This window comes from Melampsora larici-populina, assembly GCF_000204055.1.
Source record: "Melampsora larici-populina 98AG31 unplaced genomic scaffold MELLAscaffold_40, whole genome shotgun sequence".
Taxonomy (NCBI): domain Eukaryota; kingdom Fungi; phylum Basidiomycota; class Pucciniomycetes; order Pucciniales; family Melampsoraceae; genus Melampsora; species Melampsora laricis-populina.
In genome coordinates this window covers 694,591-717,600 of record NW_006768804.1, presented here as the reverse complement: position 1 = coordinate 717,600, position 23,010 = coordinate 694,591, and the positions used below count along the sequence as shown (strand labels likewise).

At 43.6% G+C, this 23,010-nt stretch overlaps 5 protein-coding genes across 5 annotated transcripts; 1 reads left to right on the top strand and 4 right to left on the bottom strand.

Annotated features, from left to right (window-relative positions):
- Positions 1-715: 715 nt before the first annotated feature.
- On the top strand, positions 716-1,512 carry MELLADRAFT_91219 (uncharacterized protein; the record flags this gene model as incomplete). Its single annotated transcript, XM_007414019.1, has 3 exons — positions 716-845; positions 914-1,311; positions 1,393-1,512. The coding sequence occupies 3 exons, from the start codon at positions 716-718 to the stop codon at positions 1,510-1,512; spliced, it is 648 nt and encodes a 215-aa protein (XP_007414081.1).
- Positions 1,513-2,365: 853 nt separating this feature from the next.
- MELLADRAFT_66205 (uncharacterized protein) lies at positions 2,366-2,868 on the bottom strand (the record flags this gene model as incomplete). Its single annotated transcript, XM_007413977.1, has 2 exons — positions 2,366-2,383; positions 2,467-2,868. The coding sequence occupies 2 exons, from the start codon at positions 2,866-2,868 to the stop codon at positions 2,366-2,368; spliced, it is 420 nt and encodes a 139-aa protein (XP_007414039.1).
- A 6,759-nt stretch (positions 2,869-9,627) lies between these two features.
- On the bottom strand, positions 9,628-10,550 carry MELLADRAFT_66204 (uncharacterized protein; the record flags this gene model as incomplete). The annotated part of the gene is made up of 2 exons (XM_007413976.1): positions 9,628-9,700; positions 9,787-10,550. The coding sequence occupies 2 exons, from the start codon at positions 10,548-10,550 to the stop codon at positions 9,628-9,630; spliced, it is 837 nt and encodes a 278-aa protein (XP_007414038.1).
- A 6,176-nt stretch (positions 10,551-16,726) lies between these two features.
- Positions 16,727-18,054, bottom strand: MELLADRAFT_66203 (uncharacterized protein; the record flags this gene model as incomplete). Its single annotated transcript, XM_007413975.1, has 3 exons — positions 16,727-16,777; positions 16,884-17,833; positions 17,919-18,054. The coding sequence occupies 3 exons, from the start codon at positions 18,052-18,054 to the stop codon at positions 16,727-16,729; spliced, it is 1,137 nt and encodes a 378-aa protein (XP_007414037.1).
- A 2,937-nt stretch (positions 18,055-20,991) lies between these two features.
- Positions 20,992-21,499, bottom strand: MELLADRAFT_109976 (uncharacterized protein; the record flags this gene model as incomplete). The annotated part of the gene is made up of 2 exons (XM_007413974.1): positions 20,992-21,170; positions 21,253-21,499. The coding sequence occupies 2 exons, from the start codon at positions 21,497-21,499 to the stop codon at positions 20,992-20,994; spliced, it is 426 nt and encodes a 141-aa protein (XP_007414036.1).
- Between the last annotated feature and the right edge of the window lie 1,511 nt (positions 21,500-23,010).

The window sequence follows — 23,010 nt, the reverse complement described above, 5'->3', positions numbered from 1 at the left end:
ACATTATGAAGTGTGAAGGAGAATAGGCAGCTTTTGAAAGAACACAAATCGAGTTATTTGGAGCAGAATTGCAAAAGTTATTGAAGTTTTTAGACCACAAAATATTGTCTTCATACTCATGACCCAAATTTCAGGTATTGTTACATGTGAGTTTTTGTTGATTTTCAGCATTTATTGTTAGTACATAAACCAATTTCTGCGTGTAAAATACAAAAAAATACTCATCATGACGCCCCAACATCTAGGAACAAGGTGCATATTTTTTCAGATTTTTAGCTCTCTTCCTGTTGCCTCAGGACTTTTCTATGTCAGTAGTTTTCTTTACCGCCCGGTAAAGATGACATTTCACAGGGTCCAAATTTTGCACTCACGACGTGTTAGCAAAGCTTTTTCCAAGATTGTGTCAAGATTGTTGTATGTTTGGTGCCAGGCTACACTTTGTGCAGCTTTGGAACACACTCTTTACACCTGGTTGGTGTTGAGCGAAGTCAATCTACAAATAATCAGTATGAGTAATACCTATCTTGATACCAAACATGTATGATTCCTTTGCTAATGTGTCGTGAGTATAAAATTTGGACCCTGTGTTTGGTGTAGTGTTAGTATTAGATACCCAACCTCATCATACCTTGCACCATCCAACTTATTTGGCCGCAATGTTGCATGGGATCTAGCTAAAAATGTCAACATTCTCACAAAACCTACGGACCTTGCCATGGTTCTAGCCAGCAAGGCCATTCCGGGTCAATTTGAGGCCTTGTTCTGGGCGTTCACCCAATGGAAGCTCGATTTTCAAACTGAAACCATCAAAACTCAAGCGTCAGACGGAAGGCAAGCTGTGAACCGTATGAAGTGCCTAGCAAAGATTCCTCAATCCATTGAGGGCAATCTGTGAACCGTATGAAATGCCTAGCAAAGATTCCTCAATCCACTGAGGGCAATCTGATCACAAAAGCACAAGCGGAAGCAGCTAAGGTCACCCTCAAACAGTCACGGGCTCTGGAAAAGGTGAAATCTGATGCTGCGAAGGCGTCCCTCAAACAAGCCCACGCCTTGGAGAAGGAGCTGGCTGAAGAAGCAAAGGCACAAGCCAAAGGCGCACATGTCTTGGAGCGCAAGCAAGCTGCAAAGGTTAAACAGGTGGCCACAGCAGCTAGGCCCCAAGGACAAGCAGGCTCTTCTGGATTCACAAACAGTCAAACACATGATCTTATGGATTGTGGTGAAGAATCTATTTTGGGTGACAGTCCTAAACGAGGCACAGCCAAAGGCCGAGGCAGTCTGCCTAAGAGGGCCAGGGGAGATAACCAGGTGAGATAAGCTGTTGACTGTCAGGTGGTTACCCCTATGTACATGTCATTCTAACATCTATAATGCATCATCCGCATCCAGGGGCTTATACCTCCTCTGCGTTCACCTCCACCTCATTGTTCCACAACAATAACACATTCCTGGACCCCCAACAAAACCGGGAGGATTGACTTGTGGCTGTATCAGCCCAAATCAATTTAATAATGGTGCGCACCCCAGCATGCCACACATTGGTGACTGGTCCTGGCGAGCGCCTTCCCACTTTGGGTCCGAAATGTGCTTTGGCGTAAGTTAGGAATGCTTTCATCGTGGTGGGGGTGATGGTGTACAGATTCCCCTGAAATACAATCTTGTGACCTGAATCCGCCTTGATCAGCTGCATTAGTTTTAGCATCTACGTAGGTGTAAATCTGGATTAGACACGTCTCGCATTGCAATGCACCATTTCTGAATGCCTGCTCACCAAATATATGTTGGTTGATAACCAATCTGTGAGGCGCTTGAGATCCGTCCCGTGACCCTGGCGCATTTTGAATGGAGGTGGTCAATGACCGCTGAGAGATTGTGTGAAGCACGAGGACACGTTGGGCTTGCTTTGCACATAAGCTGGCTCACCGTATTGTTATAATGGTCTTTGAGGTAGTTGATATGTACCTCCAGATACTCGTCAATCAGCATGAAGTTATTATTGCGCTTGTTTGAAGGTATAAGTATGGTATGCTTTATCGCATGGGAAAGGCTCTCCGGTAAGTACTCTTGCAAAAGCAAAACTATTCATGGGATATGTCTCACATAATGTGAAAGCCCTTGAAGGCCTTGGGCCATGACTGCCCAAAGCTTCCACATTGCCATGACTCGCCTGATATCCCCTGCGCGGGTCGCTTCATGGGCTTCAACAACTGTGGCAAAATTGCGTAGGCGTAGCAAAAGGTTGTAGTGAGTAGAGTCACTTCTCTCTTGGGCCTCTTCCAAAGCGCAAGCATCAAAGTATTGGTCCCAGAAGAGGTCCAACAGCTGACTGCAATCATGTTCTTTTCTCAGATCTAGATTGCTATTAGTGCTCATGACCTCCCTGTTCACCGAGTTATACATGTCAGTCCAAAGATCAGTTTCTATGGGCGGTGGTACAAGACGGACTGACAAAACAATGTATACCAGGTTCGCTTTATGGATCATATGCATTGAGCGCATAATGGTATTGAAATCCTGTGATGCAACCGGTTTCTTGTGATCACCTCCCAAGGCAAACCACGATCTCCATGCGCCCAAGTCTTCGCCATTTTCCAAATTACCCCAATGAAGCGCCAGAAGTGCTTTGGTAAATTTCCATGTAGTGTGAGCTCCGCCAAAAATCAACAGAACGAACCCAAGACCCTTGAAAGAATCCACCCGGGGAAACGTTTTAACTTGTAGGCTCTCGATGAGTTGATTAGAACCTATGTTGCCACCAGCGACTGACAGTTTCTCAGCGTACTTCTCAAGATCCACACCAATTTGCCCCATGACCTGTTCAAGAACTCGTGAAACACCTTCCACGGAATTGTCTGGAGCGTCCATCATGTGGAGAAATTGAATATTTGGTTTATGCATCTCTATTGGATCAATGGGGGGGGCTTGGTAGGGAGGGAGGGAAGCTTGTTGGCCTCATACAATCCAGGTAAGTGTGTTGAGTATTCTTTTATGGCCTTCACTATTTGCGCGCGGATCACTGAACAAATGTGGTCCACTTCTGACGGAGTAGGTACAAAAGATGACAGCTCAACGGCTCTCTGGTCAGCAGCGGCCATTGCATCCAAAAAACTTGCCAGGCTAACAGCTTCTGCAGTGCACTTGGCCTGTAGGCATGCGCAAATGACTATATAAAAACCCCAGGTGCCGTGGACAAGTCAAGACAAAGTCTTGACTTGAGTATTGTGGATTCTTAAATGGATGTCTATATTGTCAGAACATAACAGAGGTGATAACTGGTGTTTTACTTTGAACACTGCCATAAAGCGCTGCTCTTGCAACAGGCAAAGATTCTCCATCGCTTGTAGGGTGCTGTTCCTCGAGGTGTTCATTCCGTAAGCGTGGAGCCATTCATGGACTTGGCGCAAGACTCCGCTTGCAAAAGCCATTACAGTTGTTATCACCAAAGCTCTCTGACTGGTTTGGCCGGGGCCGGCCCTGGTCTGACTGGTCGGGGGGTGCCAATAACACCTACTTTCACCAACACGATCACAAATTTGGGGGTTTTCACCAATTTTGACCAAACTTTTGTATTTGTTGTGGGTTTTTATGCTATAAATCTGACTTAACTATGATGTTAAGTACATAGCTAGTGATGTAAAGCCATGAAATCTGCCTGTATTGGGCTTGCATCAGGCTCAAATCAGCCCGCGGTCCAACTGGTTGGGGTCTTAGATCAATTTCTTTTTGCAAAAGTGGCTGTACAGGTTCATGAGTACCATTTCTTGGTTCCTCTACACCTGAACAGTCCAAAAATGGGCTTTTCAAGAAATATCATGGCATAAAAAATACCAAAGTACCCGGTCAACTGCCCCAATTGTTCTTGCAGGGAGCCAGTCAGAGGGCTTTGGTGATAACAACTGTATGCTTCTCCAGATTTTTATCCAATGCAGTGTTCCTCTATGGACAGTATTTCTATATGTAATTGCTGGTTGTATATGGAGGTTTGATGTTCTGAAGTTCTAAATTGTGAGGAGATGAATGGCAAAAAAATTCTCAAATTGATCAAATATACGGTACTCAAAGCAAGTATGTACAAGTATGTACGCGTACATACTTTTTGCTACATAGTTTTTTTTGGCGGGGAAAACAAGTCCAAAAGTATATTTGTTTTATTTTCCCCACCAAAAAAAAGTGTTATGGATGTAATCTATGTGACATTGATTGATATTACATCATAGTAGTTTGCTAACTTTCTCTTCACTGTAACAATATTCTTATAACATTATTAGCATTAGTTATTGATATACTGTTAGTTGTTGTTAGACTGGATTGGTTTCTCTCTTCTTCACCTTTCCAATATTGTCTAATTGTTTCTTTCAGGTAAGCTCACTAAATGCAATTTACCTTTCCAATATTGTCTAATTGTTTCTTTCAGAGTGAATCCTTCTCATCAGGTTATGAGCCCATCTCGGTTAAAACTATAAGAAGTTCACCTCTGAAAACCGTTTCGATTCAAATCGGTTTTGAAAGCCTACGGAAAGGGCCGTCTGTACAAAGACGATAAACTACATATAGCAATCGAATAAACTCCGAAAGCTTAAAACGTCATACATTGAAGTATTCATAAACCTTCCTTGTTCAAACACTAACTATCTTCTCGGAAAATCCAAAATGGCAAATCCGACTTTGACAACTGCTCGTATCAAGAATCCTCGTAGTGAATCACACACTCGTGAATCACTTACTTGGGAATCAAAACCGACTACTCTTTCGTATTCTCACGAAAAACTCGACGCTACTGGGGTGAAACCACTCGAAGCTCCTGGACCATTATCAAACTACCACCAATGGCAGTTCGTAATGGGCACGATTATTAGAGGATCTCCCTATGGATATGTCATAAGGGAGAACCAACCTGATCCATTGCCATCAACTGATGAGCATGATCGATGCAAGGTATCAGCGTTGATACTTCGATACGTTGATTCCTCGAACTATGAGTATCTTTCACCTTTCGAAGATGATCCCAAGAGCCAATGGAATGCACTGCGTGAAGCGCATCAAGAGGCATCGGCGGGATCGATTATGTTCTGGTTGAAGAAATTGATCACCGCGAAAATGGGTGATCAATCGATTACTGCTCATCTCGATTCGATGTCGGCGGATTATCAACGGTTTAAGGCGTTAGTAACTCCACAACGACCTCTTACTGCCGATTCAGTATTTGCAACTGCAGTCAGCTTGTCTCTCACATCGGACTGGCAACCTATACTTGCTCCACTCTTGCAACGTGATTCGGTAACATTGACTACTGTTTTGAAGGTTCTTCGAGAGGAAGCAACTCGCCGTTCGATCTCTTCAGAGGATCCTGAAACTATTTCATCTGCTAAAAACACTAAGCAGAAGGAAATATCTTGCACTCATTGCAGCAAGGCAGGCCATTTGATTGATGATTGTAGAATTCTGAAATCCAAGCTTGATAAATATGAGGTTTTAAAATCTGAGAAGGCCACTTCGGAAGTCTCTAAAAGTAAACCGACTAAAAATCAAGTTCGCCGAGCTAAAGCAGCAAAAGCGAAAGCGGCTTCAGCATCACTCATTTCATCTGAATCAGATGTATCGATCGATATGAATTCAGAAATATCGGCTGCTGCAGTTATCAAGGCTTCTGTTGGTAAAGCAGATGGTTGGCTAGTCGATTCAGGAACTTCCCAAATCATGACTCCTTATTCTGACGCTTTAATAAACAAGAAACCAGATGACATGATGATCAGTCTAGCAAATGGTTCGAATGTTAAAGCTGTCTCAAAAGGATTAATCTCATTACCTTTTTCTGATTTCAACGACATCAAATCTCTCTATGTCCCATCTTTGTCTGAACCACTTCTCTCAATTTCTAAGTTAGCCGATAAAAACATAGTATCCGTTTTTGACTCCGAAAAAGTATCTTTCATCAAAAACTCTCAATTTTCAGGAGATATCATCGGAACCGGAAAACGTCAAGGAAATCTCTACTACCTCGATCAAAAGGTACGTCAATCAACATCTCCGGATAAAACGTCTAGAGCTTCAGTTGCTGATGTGAATTTATGGCATCTTAGATTTAATCATCCTGGATATGCATCTCTCGAAAAGAAATTATCAACGCTAAATATTAAGGTTGATGAAAGTGATTTGAGGAAGCTACAAACCTGTAGTATTTGTATTCAAGGGAAAATGAGACGTCGCAACATGTCGAGTCGTGCAGGATGGAGATCTTCTAAACCTCTCAGTATTATTCATTCTGATGTGTCATCTTATTCAGTTGTGTCTCGAAAGGGGTTCAAATATTTTGTAACTTTTATTGATGACTTTACACGCTTTACAAAAATTTATTTAATGAAATCAAAAGATGAAGTTTTGAGTAAATTTAAATTGTTTCACAATGAGATGACATCAAAAGTTGATGGTGTAATAACTGAGTTGAGATCTGATAACGGCACGGAGTACATTAACAAGGACTTTACAAATTTCTGCATCGAAAAAGGAATCACTCAAACCACTGGGCCTCCTGATTCGCCACAATTAAATGGTGTTGCAGAAAGATGTAATAGGACTGTTAAAGAAAAAGTAAGATGCTGTTTGATAGAGTCATTGTTACCGGATAGTTTTTGGGGGGATGCATTAGAATATGCTATTGAGACATTGAACAACATGCCGACAAGAACAAACGAGAAGTTTCAATCGCCAACTTCACTTATGGGTCTTCGTGAACGTCAAGAACATACTTTCCACGCTTTTGGATGCAAAGTATGGGTTCACGTTATAAAACCAAATTCGACGCTAAAACCTAGAGCGCGTCAAGCTATTTTTCTTTCATATTTAAACAACAATGAAGGAGCTATAGTATGGGATACAGAAAAGAAGCAAGCTTTGAAAGCTACTTCTTTAGTGTTCCTTGATAAAATTTTTCCTGGTCTAAAATCAAATTCGTCCAGCGATAATTTTCAGCCTAAAGAAGATAATCTACTTCCATGGCCTTCTTTGGAATCAAATCAAACACCGATTCCAACAAATTCTCCTGATACAGATTTAAATCAAGAAGCTGTTCATACTCGACCAATCCGGTCAAGACGTCAACCTGAACGCTACGGCAAATATGGTCGAGCAGCTTTTATTGAATCTGAGAAGGACCCTGCGACTTACAAGAAAGCTAAAAAGTCCGTCAACTGGGATCTTTGGAAGTTGGCGGCTGAAGCTGAGATGGAGTCATTGGTGGGTAAAGGAACTTGGAAACTTGTACCTAGACCTGCTCGAAGAAAAATCATCCGATGTAAATGGATTTTCAAAACGAAAAGAAATGTTGATATGTCAGTATACAAACTGAAAGCACGATTAGTAGCTTTAGGTTTTTCTCAAATCAAAGGAATAGATTTTTCAGAAGTATTTTCACCTACTTCTCGTCAAGAGTCAATCAGATTATTTCTCACTCTTATGGCGAAAAACAAGTGGAAAGGCGTAGCTGTGGACATCAAAACTGCTTTCTTAAATGGAGATCTGGATGAAGAGATCTACATGGAGCATCCTGAAGGCTTCGTCAATGAAGAAAATCCGGATTGGGTATATAGAATACTTAGATCTTTATATGGATTAAAACAATCTCCAAGACAATGGAACATCAAACTACATGAATATTTATTGTCAATTGGTTATATTCGCTCATCACATGATCCTTCCATTTATTATAAGAAGAATGAAGATGGAGATATCAAATCAATGCTAGTTACTCATGTTGATGACATAGCAGTGACGGGAACTGATAAGGAGATTGATAACTTTCGAACTTTAATCAAGAAACGCTTTGAAGTTTCGTCAGACAAACCATTATCACATTTTCTTTCTCTTAACATCTCAAAAGTCAAAGATCAAAAAGTAACTGTAGATCAGACACATTATATTTCAACATTAGAAAAACAATTCTCAAAATTTAATATCAAATTATTTAATTCACCAAATGACGATACTTTCAAAACTTTACTTCCATCAAATGAAGATGATGAAATATCAGAATGTCCTTATTCAAGTTTAATAGGAGGCTTATTATGGGTTGCCCAGTGCACTCGGCCAGACATTTCATTTGTAGTTAATTGACTTTCGCAATTTTTGAAGAAACCTTCATCTCAACACTGGAATTCGGCGTTACGGGTATTGGGTTATTTATGTAGGACGAAGGAATTGAAATTAACTTTAGGAGGAAATGATTTGAATCCGACAGCTTATTCAGATGCGGATTGGGCTGAAGACCGTCATGAAAGAAGATCAACAACAGGTTATGTCTTTATGTTGGGAGTTGGACCAGTTTCGTGGAGATCTCGGAAACAAAGGACAACATCTTTATCAAGCACTGAAGCTGAATATATGGCGATGAGTGACTCGTGTAGAGAAGCACGTTGGTTGGTTTCGTTATTGAATGAGTTGAGTATTTCGAAGGATAAAGTAATAAAGTTGTGTGTAGATAATGAAGGCGCAGAAGCACTAGCGCAGAATCCATCTCATCATTCTCGAACGAAACATATTCATACAAGATATCATTTTGTACGACAATGCGTGGCAGATGGAATAGTTAAATTAGTACATGTTTCATCTTCAAGGATGCTGGCTGACATGTTCACAAAAGGGTTATCTAGGTTGTTATTAACAAAACATAGGTTATCATTGAGTATTTTTTAACTGAGTTGTTAGCACGGGGGGGTGTTATGGATGTAATCTATGTGACATTGATTGATATTACATCATAGTAGTTTGCTAACTTTCTCTTCACTGTAACAATATTCTTATAACATTATTAGCATTAGTTATTGATATACTGTTAGTTGTTGTTAGACTGGATTGGTTTCTCTCTTCTTCACCTTTCCAATATTGTCTAATTGTTTCTTTCAGGTAAGCTCACTAAATGCAATTTACCTTTCCAATATTGTCTAATTGTTTCTTTCAGAGTGAATCCTTCTCATCAAAAAGTATATATGACAACTATATACGTGTTATATAACTATGTAGCTTTGTTCCACCATGCAAAATGATTAAAATTAATGTCAAAATGATTAAAAATGCTGTGTTAATGCATAAAAATGCACCATTAATGCGGAAAAATGCAGCATCAATGCAGTAAAATGCAGTGTTAATGCACACACAAAATGAATTCAGAATTCCACCTTTTTCAATTTTGTTTGTCCTTCAGGTCAATCATTTTTCACTTGGGAAAAATACTACATCTGCCCAGTGTATAACTATGTAGCTTTGAGTACCGTATATATGTACATGGTATTCTCCAAAAATATCTGCTGTCAATTTCAGCATATACTTCCGGAATCCCCAGATCAATGAAAAACATGCCTGCTCATGTACAATCTGCAAATTCCGTATTACATATTGAGATCTGGTACTTCTTCCCTGCGAGTGGATAGTGGTGAGTAACCTTGTTGCCCAGGTATAACTGGACGAACACCTCCCGAGTACTGCCAAAATGATGGGTGTACAGACAAATCGGAAGCAGCGTCTTTCTGGTGATCTTCTTGCCTTGAAACTGGCGTCAAAGGTTCGTTTAAATCGGGAAGCATGAATCTAAAATCACGGTCACCGGAGGCGTTTTCCAAAGGTATTTCGAAATTAAGAGGAGAAATATGTTGGCCACTTTTTTTTGATGTTTCTCCCGAAACCAGTAGGATCGATGACGGCCGTCCTGAATTAACATACAAGTAAATGTCAGTCCTAGCACCGTGTAAATCATGAGGAGCTTCAATTATTGGCTGAATCGATGATCTCGACTCACCACCTGTCCTCGATTCTTGACTCGTTGGGGTGTCCTTGAGCATAGGATTATTGCGGTAAAGTGTGCTTTGCGTTCCATCTGTAAGGAGAGTTGTGGGGCCAGCATATCCTGCGGGAAAGTGACTCCCACCACCCTCTGATGAGGAGCCCACAACCGATTGAGTCCTCGGCTTCTTCTTGGATCCCGCTGCGACATCTCTTTCCGATCCCTCTAAACTAGCCGTGACTGATTTTCTCTTCTCGGCGAAGCGCTGGAAGGACATGTGGATTAAAGCACTATTGGCTACAGGTCCTTTGTATGAATTAAGTAGGTGTGGGTTTTGGCTAGATCTCCCCCAAAATTTCTCGAAGTTCAGCTTGTCTATTAAATATTGTTTGTGATCTGAAATGAATTTTTGACCCCCAGGCGAGCTCTTCGAGGCATGTTGTATAGTTTCCAGTTCGTTATTGGTGCCCCTAGGCCTTGCCAATACAGCACGATCATTTTGAGGATCCTTTTTTCCTCCGCGCAAACGTCTTTCAACTTCTTTCACTATTCTCGAACGGGGTAACATTGCTCCTTCTTGACCCAAAACCAGCAATCCCCTTGGCCCATCTTCACGAGGTAGTTGAATCTGGGAGTAAAACTCGTTCAGCTTCTTTGAAGCGATTAGATGATCCATATAAACTCGGCCGACTTCGAATTCCATCCACTTGACAGTCTTTGCCAGCTTGTTGTGATCTCCACGTTTCTTATGAGACATCAAACACCAATAGTACATCATGAACTGTGGGGGGATTCTCTTTTCTCAGGTGGAGTTGTAGGGAAATGGAACTCTACGGCTGCCTCGAGGACCTCTCCGATCCTTTTGATGAATAAATAAAACATAATACTGTTTTCTATCTGTTTAACACATTTGCCTTGCCCAAAATCTTTTGAAAGGGACAGGAATGCTGCTCGTATCATTTGCCATAATATCGATTGTTCTTCAGAATCTGGCTTGTCGAGCTTTGCTGCGATCAATCGGTCTACGACGACGCGATGGATGCGATCAACGAGGTCGAACTGCTGCCTCAATCAGCGGCGAAGGCCCCCGTTACGCGTCAAGCATCGGTCCTCAAGAAGGCCACCCTCCCTCCTCTGAGTACAGAAGAACCAAGCCCTTCTGCCTCTACCACATCTCTCTTGCGTGATCGGAAACGAACACGTTTGGCAACTCCGACGATCTGTCCATTCGTGGAAGCCGACGAGCTATCGAACACTCCTCGTTCGGCTCGTATCGCGAAGTTGTTTCCAGGGGGCTCGACGCCAAGGTCCCTTGAAGTCCTTATCCAACGATTGGTCGAAGTCACGAGTGTCACTCTCGTACCGAAGTCCAAGAAAACGAGCTCCATCAAAGTTGACGTCGAGTCAGCAGCCGATATCCTACTGCTGACTGGGATGATCAAGGAACAAGCCAGCGTCAACGACTCTAGACGCACCGTGTTTGATACCAGTCGTAAGACTGTCACCGACCCAACCTCTGCTCTCACGTCGGCGTTTGACTTCAGAGTCTCCACGATCGCTGATCGAGTGGATGTGCTCTCAGAACACATTGCAAAACTGGTGGCTGACGGCCTTCCAGAGCAATCGGGGAAGAAGAAAACCCCAGCCAAGACCTCTTACGCTTCGGCAGCGTCGAAGCACGCACCGAACACCACCCCCTCTCCAAAATCAACCATCCAACCGAGCCATCGTGCTCAACCAAAACCTGGCCCACGCTCACGTTCTGACAATACGGTCACTCTCAACCAATTAGACCCCGCAAATATAGCGGGCGTTGAAAAGTCAATCCCGGAGTTGATCAAAGTTCTCAACCTGGAGCTGAAAGCATCCAAAATCATGCTCAAGCCGGATGATTCCTCCTCTATTGAGGTCAGGAACATCCACCGCCATCCGTCTGGCGACTTGGTTGTCTATGTGGACTCTCAACGCCACGCCCAAGCCCTCCGTAACCAACAACAGGAGTGGCTCCCAAAGATTTCTCCAAACCTGTCGATCAAACAGGAAACACACGCTGTCATAGTACACGGTGTCCCCACTACTTTCAATCCGTCGAGACCAGAGGATATTGACCTCTTGAAGACGTGCAATGGCACCTTGCTCGATGACGTCTTATTTGTCAGATGGCTGAAAAAAGAAGCAGGCGAGGATGTGAACAAGCGCCACTCCTCTCTCCTCATAGGTTTCAAAACCCTGAGCCAGGCGTCGCTGGCTGTCAAAACCAAGGTTTGGCAGGGCAGGAGCCGACATCGCACAGAGCTCAGTGGACCACCTCCCACCAGGTGTTTCAACTGCCGGGCGGTAGGACACACGGCGGCGGCTTGTCCAATCCCACCGATGTGTCCCACATGCGCTGGCCCTCATCACGCTCACACCTGCCCAGCCAAAGGCACACTTGCCTTGAAGTGCACGGCTTGTGCCAGGGGCAAGCTCAAAGCTGACCCGAATGCTGACCTACCTCGGCTGTTCAAGGAAAATCATGCGGATTTTCTACACCACCCTTTCGCCCCTACGTGTGGAGCTCGAATTGCCAGCCAATTCCCGCCACACAATCCGAGTGGCTCTCCAAAAATCATCATCATTGACCAGCCCGACTTATCCCGTACTCAATGTTAGAGCACCGGATACGCGAACAACTATCAATGAAGAACACAGCTTCAATTCTACAGTTGAATTGCAAGCACTCAAAATATGTAACTCTCTCTCTCTTTAATTCTGACATTACTAATCTTTTTTCTATTATCTCAATCCAAGAGCCGTATGTCAACCCTGTCGACAACCTCCCAACCAACCAAACCAACTGGACACTCATTTGTCCTACCCCAGCATCTCTCACCGAAATTGATCGACCTCGGGCCTGCCTTTATGTGAGGCAAGACCTATACCCCGAAGTGAATCCGATCCATCATACGTCGAGGAACGTTGCAGCCAGCGTCCTCACGATTGACGGTTTCAAGGTCTTGGTGGCGAGTGTATACAACCCACACAAGACCCTTGACGGATTCACGGCGTTCACCGACATCCTCAAGACGGCAAACCTCGAAACGCAACTCCTACCAGTGGTTTGCACCACCGACTCCAACCTACACTCCCCTCTCTGGAATCCTGACCACAGCAAGATTGTCGACCGAGACGCCGACCGCCTCATTGAGATGATGACGGAATGGGGTCTCACACTGAGGTCTCCAAAAGGACAACCCACTTTTGGATTGCACCGTGACGACACCCTTGGCACCTCTATTGACCTGGTGTGGGTCAATGAGGACTTCGACGAAGCAACGATTTCGTGCTTCATCGACAGCGACGACATCCTAAACCATCAATCCGACCACCAAGCTTTGGTCACTTGTTTCTCCACCCAGACAACCCCGAGTCCTAGCGACAAATCCTCAGGAAAGAAGAACTGGCGGAAAGTAGAGCCCATCCTTCTAAAGACCGAACTCATGACTTCTCTTCCCAAGCTCAAAACCCTCTTAACCCGCCAAGACATAGACACTTTTGACGACTCTTTACGAACAGCAGTTGTTGATGCCCTGAACAAACACTCGCCAGCGAAGTCAACAAACATGAAGCATAAACACTGGTGGCGACCAGACGTTCTGGAGCCGCTCAGAAAGGCAACCTCAAAAGCACGACGCCACCTAAAACAACACCACACACCCGAAAACCGAGCACTCTACAACACAGCACGGAACGCCTTTAACAAGGCAATTGATCACGCTAAGGAGAGCTCTTGGCGCCAGTACCTGTCGGATCTCGACCATCAAACCCTTTTCCAAGCCAAAAGAATCGCATCCGGACGCAAGACGTCATCTCTCGTCAGCACGATCATCACGCCCGACGGTAGGACGTGCACGTCAAACGAGGAAAAGGCCGAAGCCTTATTCTCGTCCACATGTGTGGCGACTGCACCGTGCAACCTGGACGATACCAGCCACCTGCTCTTCCCTCTGAAGAGCTCCCATCGACCTTCACCAGAAATCACACCTCCCTTCCTCCAATTCATCACTAACGAATCGGTAGGGGCAGTGGTCAACGACAGCCCTCCTACCAAGGCACCAGGCTCGGACAAGATCCAGAATTGGGTCTGGCGCATGGTATGGGACGTTGTAAAATCCCACGTGAGGTTCCTGTTTCAGTGTGTGACTATCACTGGCATTATCCCTAGTGGATGGAAACGAGCCACCACAGTCATGATCCCTAAGCCAGGGAAGTCAGACTACACTCAAGCAGCTTCTTATCGGCCAATCGCCCTCCTGGTGACGCTAGGTAAGTTCTATGAAAAACTGCTCACAGTCCATTTATCAGCCCAGGCCGAAAAGCTCAAGCTTCTGCACAACGGACACTACGGAGGACGCCCTGATCGATCAAGCCAGGAGGCATTGGTCCACCTCACCTCGTGGATCAAAGGTGAGTGGGCGAAGGGTAAGGTGGTTGGCGCTCTCTTCGCGGACGTCAAATCCGCCTTCCCTTCGGTTCACCACCCACGCCTCCTCGACACGCTCGAGAAAATGGGCATCAACACCCAGACTCTGGACATTATCCACGATTTTCTCTCCGACCGATCCACCACGCTTACTTTCAATGGATTTGAATCTCAAGATTTCACCCTGGATCACGGTTTACCACAGGGATCCCCACTCTCACCCCTACTTTACCTCTTGTACAATTCCTCGCTCCTAGCCATCACTGACAATATCCCTACAGCCGCAGCCCTGGGCTTTGTCGACGACGTAGTCCTGCTATCTTCTGCTCTCGACACCCATCAACTCCGCTCTCAGATGCAGACTTTGGCTTTCAGACAGCAACAATGGGCCAAACGCCACGGCGCCATTTTCGACACAAAGAAGACCTTCTGGGTCCTATTCACTCTGCAGGACATCAACCTCGATACCTGCCCCACTATTGACTTTGCCGATAGGACAGGACTCAAGCCAGCCCCCTTCGCCAAATGGTTAGGTATTAAAATTGACAAATCACTGACCTTCAAACAACACAGACACGATGTGCTCGCCAAGGGCAAACAACGAGCGGGCTTCCTGGCCAGCCTAGCCAAACAAGGCTGGGGCATACCGCCCAGGCTCCTGAAGATCCTGATGACTACCACGGTCCATGCTGCGATTGACTACGGCGCCATGGCCTGGATGCCAACCGAACCGCCCAAGTATTTTACCGAACAGCTGGCTGCCATCGACAACACCTGCGCACGAGCGGCGCTGGGCGCGATGAAGTCCACCCCAACGGTCTTCTTACGACACGACCTCTATCTCACCCCTCCAAAGACGCGCCTCCAGAGTAAAGTTCTGGGCTTTATGGCCCGCTCACTGACAAAGAATAATGCTCATCCTTTGTTCAAGATCATCCAACAGGCTCAGCTTTCCATCCCCAAGAGCCACAAAAACCCTTTCCACCTTTTCTTCGAACACCCTCTTTACAAACATTTTGAGGAATACGCGGTCCAACTTCCAGTCGACCCCGCATCATCACTCATCAGACCCCCGAATTACTCCACAGTACTCCAGGAAGACGAGAAACGTGCCATTTCCGACACCCTTCGCCTTCAACCATCGCGCCAGCACCTCATCATCTACACGGACGGTTCGAGGATTCCAGGAAAAAACACAGCCGCAGCGGCTTGGTGCGCTAACTCAGGCAAAAATTCTTCGACAGCACTTGGTCCAGCAAGAACCCAAGGGATATACCAAGCTGAGTACCGCGGTGTTCAACTAGGCCTACAAATGACCCTCGATCGTGCCACAGCCGCTACTCACCGTGCTTCAATCATCCTTGACAATCAAGGGGTGGTTAAAGACCTTCACTCAAATTCGTCATCGGTCTCTTCCTTAGACAACAGACACAAAACTTTCAAATACCTTCAATGCATACTCCACAGCTATCCTCAATTGCGCGTCGTTATCCGATGGTGCCCAGGACATAAGGGCATCCCAGGCAACGAGAAAGTCGACAAGATTGCAAACTCTTTGGCGAAACGCGATCTACCGAGCACCTTCACCAATACTCCCAATACCGCAGCCTTCCTTGCAGCCATCAAGGAATGGCGAAAGGAGCAAACCGAATCTTTCTGCGAGAAAGATATCACCCGACTAGGTCACAAACCCAATGGGAAGAAACATCTCGATGGACTGGACGACCTCAAAAAACACGAAATCGCAACCCTGACCCAGCTACGTTCTGGACATGTTCCCCTTAACGCCTATCTCCACCGTTTCCAACAACCAGTTGACCCCTCTTGCAGTTGCCAAGAGGGTGTCGAGACCGTTGACCACTTCCTCTTTATCTGTCAAAATCATGCACAGGCTCGAGTCGCATTTGAACGTGACGTCGAACGACAAGGCCTCGCCGAGCAAAAAACTTTCAGGATGGACAAACGCGTCCTCTCTACACCAAGCACCTTCAAAGCCACTACCACCTTCTGCAATGCCACCTGGCGTTTTGCCAACCGTTGGGTCTGGGCGAAAATCTCAGACGAACCACGGCCGAACAACCTCACCGAACCCCAAGAACCTCAAGACTAGTCTCTTTTCTCCATACTTCATCGCCCTACCCATGTTTTCCCTTTATTACACTTGTACTCTTAGTTGAAACAGCCAACAGCTACCTTTCCCCTGACACAGCCAGAGGGGTTTTACCGGTGCTGGAACATATATGCAGTGTTTGATAGCCTAACGGCTGAAAAAGCACTTAAAGCAATGCAAAAAAAAAAAAAAAAAATCATGAACTGTGATCTGCTCACTCTTTTCTCAGGTGGAGTTGTAGGGAAATGGAACTCTACGGCTGCCTCGAGGACCTCTCCGATCCTTTTGATGAATAAATAAAACATAATACTGTTTTCTATCTGTTTAACACATTTGCCTTGCCCAAAATCTTTTGAAAGGGACAGGAATGCTGCTCGTATCATTTGCCATAATATCGATTGTTCTTCAGAATCTGGCTTGTCGAGCTTTGCTGCAAGATTGACAAGTTTTGCGACATGGTTCCACATCTGGGAATAAGGAGACTTGTGCTGCTTGTATATTGTGGTGAGTAAACGAAAACCACGCATTTCTCTCACCCTCTGGGGAAAAACGTCTCCGCCTTTTGGAAAACGCGCTGTCGGAAGACTTCTTGAAATTTCAATCAGTTCAGAGGCGAAATTCACATCATTTTGACCACGGGATTTCCACATGTCGAGAACTGTTGCTTCGATCGCAGCTGATTCCTTACCGTTGATGTCAAGAGGGTATCCGAAAAGCGGAAATTTGATTGCTCTAAACGTATCAGATGGTGAGATGCTAACCAAGTTCTTATGAACCTTGTTAGGATCAGTAGAATACTTTGAAAGAAATGTCCTTGCGTTCCGCAAACTGATACTACGGATATCGACTTTTCTGATCACATCGCTGTTCTGAATGCCTGCGGCGGCTAATGGATCAAGAATTTCTATCAACCTCATATATTGTCGGTAATGACGAGTATATTCAACCTGAAGTGGTTGAGGGTTCTTTTCTTTCCAAACACGTATCGCTTGTTCAATTGAAGATTGTAGGGCCCCTTTATGATCTGCCTTGAAACCCTTGCTATACTGTTTGATCAACAAGTACCAAGAAAATTTGAGCATGTATTCATACATGAATTTGTTGACCATCTGTCTTGCAACGACTGAGTTGTAGTAGTATTTGAACTTGGAAGAATCTTCTATCCCTACTGCAAGGCTTTCTATTTCTTTGTGATCATTTTGAGGTGAATGTGACTTCATGGTTTCGATGAAATAATACATGACCATTGCCAGAGCTCTGTGGGGCTTGGTTTCTGCCCATGCGGAAGCATCCATTTGAGTTATCAGTGTCTGGGAAGGACTGTTCAATTTCAATAACTTCGGACCCCACTCCTGCATCCTTTGCGAATAAACACTAGCCACTCTGTTGTGCCTTACTACTTCATCAATTGTCCTCAAGTCTCTCCAAGTGTTGAGATGGTCTTGTTGTAGGAGATTCTGGTCGACCGCACTTATCGTGGCTTTCTCTGTAAATTTTAATCAAGATGAGTCTTATGTACTTGTCAACAAGCAGTGTAATCATTATAGAGCTATCGTAATTCTTGTACTGACGCGTTTCTGATGGGGCTATCAGTCTTCTAGAACTTTCTACGTCTCTCGCTCCATTTGATAGTAGGCCTGCCAAGAGGGTGATGTTCAATACGCATAGAAAGCCAGTAGAGAAAATATATCGTTTTCCGAGATCCATTTTACGGATCACGAGTGATTTGAGAAGATTGGATCCGAAAGTATAAATGATAAGTCCTGATTGTGCAGTGATCGAACTTGACGAGCGACTGTGTTGGTCTTTTGTATCTGAGTGCGATCATGATTTGTACGCGAGGCTTTCCCAAATGCATTCCGAGTCATCTGTCTTCAAACTCCGTTTCGTACCACAATGCACGATCTATCTCCATGCTCCACTGCCAATTCCTAAAAAGATGACTTAGATTAGTTCATGTATTACGATTAGTATAGTTTCAGATTATGGGCCAAGTTTTTATTACACCATCTGCTGAAGATCATGATGATCATCTTGCGAAGGTTTGAATAGTCTTCAATTAATACGTGAAGATATATAGAAGCCTGCTATGAAGAATTGAAAGTGATGAAATATGCATCGCCTGTATTCTTGCGATAGGACCTCGGTCGTCCTCTCTTTTTAAGTCTTTTTTCCTTTCCTTGACATCGCACATAGAACACCTCCCAAACAATCACCATTTATCAGATGCTTTGAGATGGATCAAGACTAGTTCTGGATTTGAGCCGTGGATTTCCACTCGAAATATTACTCCCTTGAAAACTTGTTTCATACCTACATTCGAATCTGAATCTGGGCACTTGAGATTATGATATAGTGAATCTTGCTGTTTTAGTAATCAGATTGGCTGCCTTCTTTGTACAGAGAGGCTGTTGGTTTTTGTTCCAATGAACGTGAAATGACAAACCTAACAAAGTCTACTCGTTTTTAAGCTGCACTGGCAAACTGATTTGACCAAAAACCGTTTTCGGGTTCCAGCCGAACGGGCCAATCCATCCTCAATCACTTTATCCACTCTCTATGCTCCTTATTCAAGTGAGCTTCTCATTTTATATACCTAAAAGGTATTCCTACCTTGGCCTAATTTTATTTAGGCTGAGATAGGAATATGTTCGGGGGAGCCCGGTCCCGGGTCCGCGCGCCTTCTTTTTCGCCACGATTAAAAACTTTCCTTTTTTTGGCGGCGCGCAGGCCCGTTCCAGCTGGGTGGGTGGGAGGTATCAAAACTTTTGAGATGAGGTTGATTATATAAAATGTTGAAAGTATCGAGGATTAACAAGGTCTGGTGAACCGTTGGTGTGAGGCCGGAAAATTTTCAAACTGTAAATTTTTCTTCCTCTGGAAGAGTTGTACAGCTGTACGTAACCTCACTATGTACTTGGACCTTGTTCATGGACCTAAGCCTTAAGTCGTGTCTTTCTTAAGAGCATCCGCACTCGTTTGCGGTTGTTAATTTGGTCACGTGCGGTAACAAACACAACATTAAGTAAAAAGTTACTTAACTCAACCAAATTTCGCACTCGTTTGCATTAGCAGCGCTGTAACTTTTATAACTTTACAGATAGTGCATGTACTCCGCACCGGTTGTGCAGTAAGGTAAAGTTTTAATTTTTTGAGTACACATCACCTGCTTTCATGGCCAGTTTTCATGTGATAGAGGCACTGTTCTCTTCTTTGCACTAAGATACTAATACTCCATCTACACATGAAGACCCGATATCATCCTGTTCATCTACTCGATCGATAGATCTTAATTTAAAATTACAAATTTAACATGAGTTTGTTCAGATCTTAATACATGAATTCCAATTAAAAAACAAAGGCTTTACTACATCGAGAAAGCTTTTAATGAGTCTGAATACACATAATGATCTTGTAAAAGATTTAAAGAATTTAAAACTAGGAAATAAAAATCCAAACTTCAATTTTTAATTTGTATCACTTGATCCTAAAAGTCCTCCAATGATTGGTCTTTTAATGTTGATTTTCTTAAATATTGACCTCTACATAGCTATATGAATCTAGACATCTTTCATTTTCATCTGAATGGTTTGGAGTCGAGTTCAAGATGGTTGATTGACTTATTTCAATTGAAGACATCGATCGGTGTCGAACGTTCTCGAGTTGATTCATGCAACTGTAAGGCTTGGAATTCATCGTGTGTGAGTGGTGAAAAGGAGATATTGGTTGTTGACTTTGGTGTTGGAGGTCTGGTTGAGTTTTGTTTTTGGAGTCGAGTTGCCGGGAACAAGTCGTGATGTGTGATACCGCATGCGTTAGCCAATTGGTAAATTTACCGATTCGCTAACGCAAAATGACCGAAAATTAACTACCGCGGGGCTAATTTTTCACCGGTGTGGAAAAGACCCCGCGTTTGCGGTAAATTTAACCTTACCGCACCCGACTTACCGCACGAGTGCGGATGCTCTAAGACATCCAACGAAATTCATTGATATCAGCTTTAGTTACTTTGATAACAATCATCTCAGAAACACATTCGGCTCCAAGACAGATTGTTTATGAGGCAATTGCTCGGTCCAAATCAAAGAAAACATGAACCAATTGATCGGATTCAAACAAAATGATTTCGAGCACCATCAAAATCGTAACCGAACAAATCGTTTATGAGTCAATCAATCAGTCTGGTTAAAAAAACAATCTTGAGCATCATCAAAAGTTGTCTGAAGAAAGTTTGTGCAAAGACGGCGAAAATCTTCTTTCTCAACGGGTGTGAATGTCCCCTGGAGAGGCGCATGCAAATTCGACATTTCATGGGCGTGCTGTGACTCGTGAGATCACGACTCAACACCGAGAAGGAGTTGACGAGCAAACCGCGAACGCAATTTTCAAACTCACTGTCAATTTCAAAAGAAAATCCAACTTTGAACAGGTTTTCCCGCAAAACTGGAGCAAATTGGCGCTGTAACTTTGGCAAGGTTTGTGCAATCGGCAGTGAAGAAAGTTCCACGCTGTCGCTCGCGACCCGATACTTCGTCGGTCGAGAAAGGAAATAAATTCCTCAATTTGACTATTTTTATTGACTTATGACACGAGTACTCCCTGATTCTCCAAGTTCGACCGTTTGGAGCAATCGCTTCTCTGTCCTCACGCTTCAAAATAATTGAAACACATCCAAGCCGGCCAATCGGGCATTCGAAACGTGACAACAACTATGCGTTTTACCATTGGACTTGTCTTTGCAGTCCTTGCAGGTGATTTCTTCTCTACCTCGAAGATGGTTTTTACATGTTTATTCGCTTTGGGTTGCGCTGACAATATTTGCTCTGATCATGGCGATTTCGTTTTTCTCTCAGCAACGGTATTTGGGATACCTTTACAAAAGTAGGAAGGATCCCATGTTCACACCAATTTGATCGGCATCTTCTGACTGCTGAATTGACATGAACAGCCCAACTACACCAGTTGACTCATCGAAAACCCAATCCGTTGTTTTACCACTGAATGGCCAATCCGTTGTTTTACCATCGAACGTCCAGTCCTTTGTTACCACACCGAGCACCCAGACTGTTGATACGGCTGTCAAACCAGGGGTCGGCACGCCCAGCACCGATTTGCCGTAAGTCTCTTGATCCCTGGGAATCAACTTAACCATCTTTCTGATTACATGCTTGCTTCCAGTCCAGTCCAGTATTACAATGGCTATGGGTATGATTTTGGTGGAGGTAATGGATATTAGTCCTACACACTCTTCCGCATGTGATATATATTGCCCTGCTTGTCGGGTGTAGCAATCCAATCCTTGCACTTTTCAATACTTGCCTGTATAGGGGCTCATGGAGCTCTTCCGCCTAATCAAACACAATTGACTATGGAAGATGTTGGAAGCAAATACTAAATCTGTGTTTCATTCTTTATATTTCATATCATGTCTCTCATTTCTACTTATGTATTTCTTACAACCGTAGTATTTTGTGCCGCGCCTTTTCCTCACAGCCCTTTGCCTAATTAACCTTACCACAACTTGTACTGCTGAATGTTGTCTTGCAATTTCCTGACCTGAGGAAATTTTTCTTTCTCATTCATCATCAAAATTTCCTCTAAAAATAACAACTATCATTCCAATTCTCTCTCCGGATCCAACTGCTCCTAATAGATAAATTGACTGATAAACTTGTTTTTTTGATCTGATCAGGTATGAACTAATCATTGCTGTCAATTTCTTTTTCTTACTTTCATGGGTTTATTTGTTTGATAGAAAGGGAATTCATTCATCATGAAAACTTCTTCTATGAACAACAACTATCCTCCCAATTCTCTCTCTGGATTGAACTGCTACTGATAGATCATTTGACTGATAAAATTGTTGTGTGATCTGATCAGGATTCTAAGATTCCTTAGACAAAAGCTTGTTTGGGAAAAAACCTGAAAACACCTGCGCAGGTTAGTGAGGTAAATTCTGACCTGTTCATGGTCAACTTTTGAAAAATGTTGGATCCTGACCTTTTTCATCACTAACCTCAAGACCCTAACATATCAAAAAGGCACTAGACCATGACACTTTGAGACTTCTGTGAGTTCCATTTGGTTTTTGTTTTACCAAAGAATTACCATGAGCTTTGCTTTTGTCTTAAATAGTTTGGTCCAAGTGAGCTTGCAGGGATTGACTGCTGATTGATTTAGGTGCAATGAGGACAGAGAGGTTACTTATACCAGATTGTAATTCACATTCACACCTCTCTGGTCAATCAAGTTTTTGAGAGCTGTACAAAGTGTTTTCTTGTCATTCCATCCAATGGTAAATTGATGAGATTATGTAGATAATAATGCTGCTGTACTTTTGTGTAATGGAAAAGAAGTTTAGGTACAAAGGTTAACAGGGTTGTAGCTTCTGAATTAAGATCAAAGGGTTTGTGTCTTTCTAGCTTTCTCTTGAATTGATTTTTGAATTTCTTTTCTTTTCTTTTTCCATAGGGTTGGGGTCAAATTATGTCATTGGCATCTAGAGTTGTTTAAAATGGTTTTGTTACAAGTGTTTGTTTTTTTCTTACTCAAGAAATTGCAAAAACATATGCATATATGTATCAAGATCCAATTGATTCCCTCAGAGTAATGTGTTTTGCCATTGCAGTAGGTTTTAGAGTTCTTTCAGACATTTTTAAATCA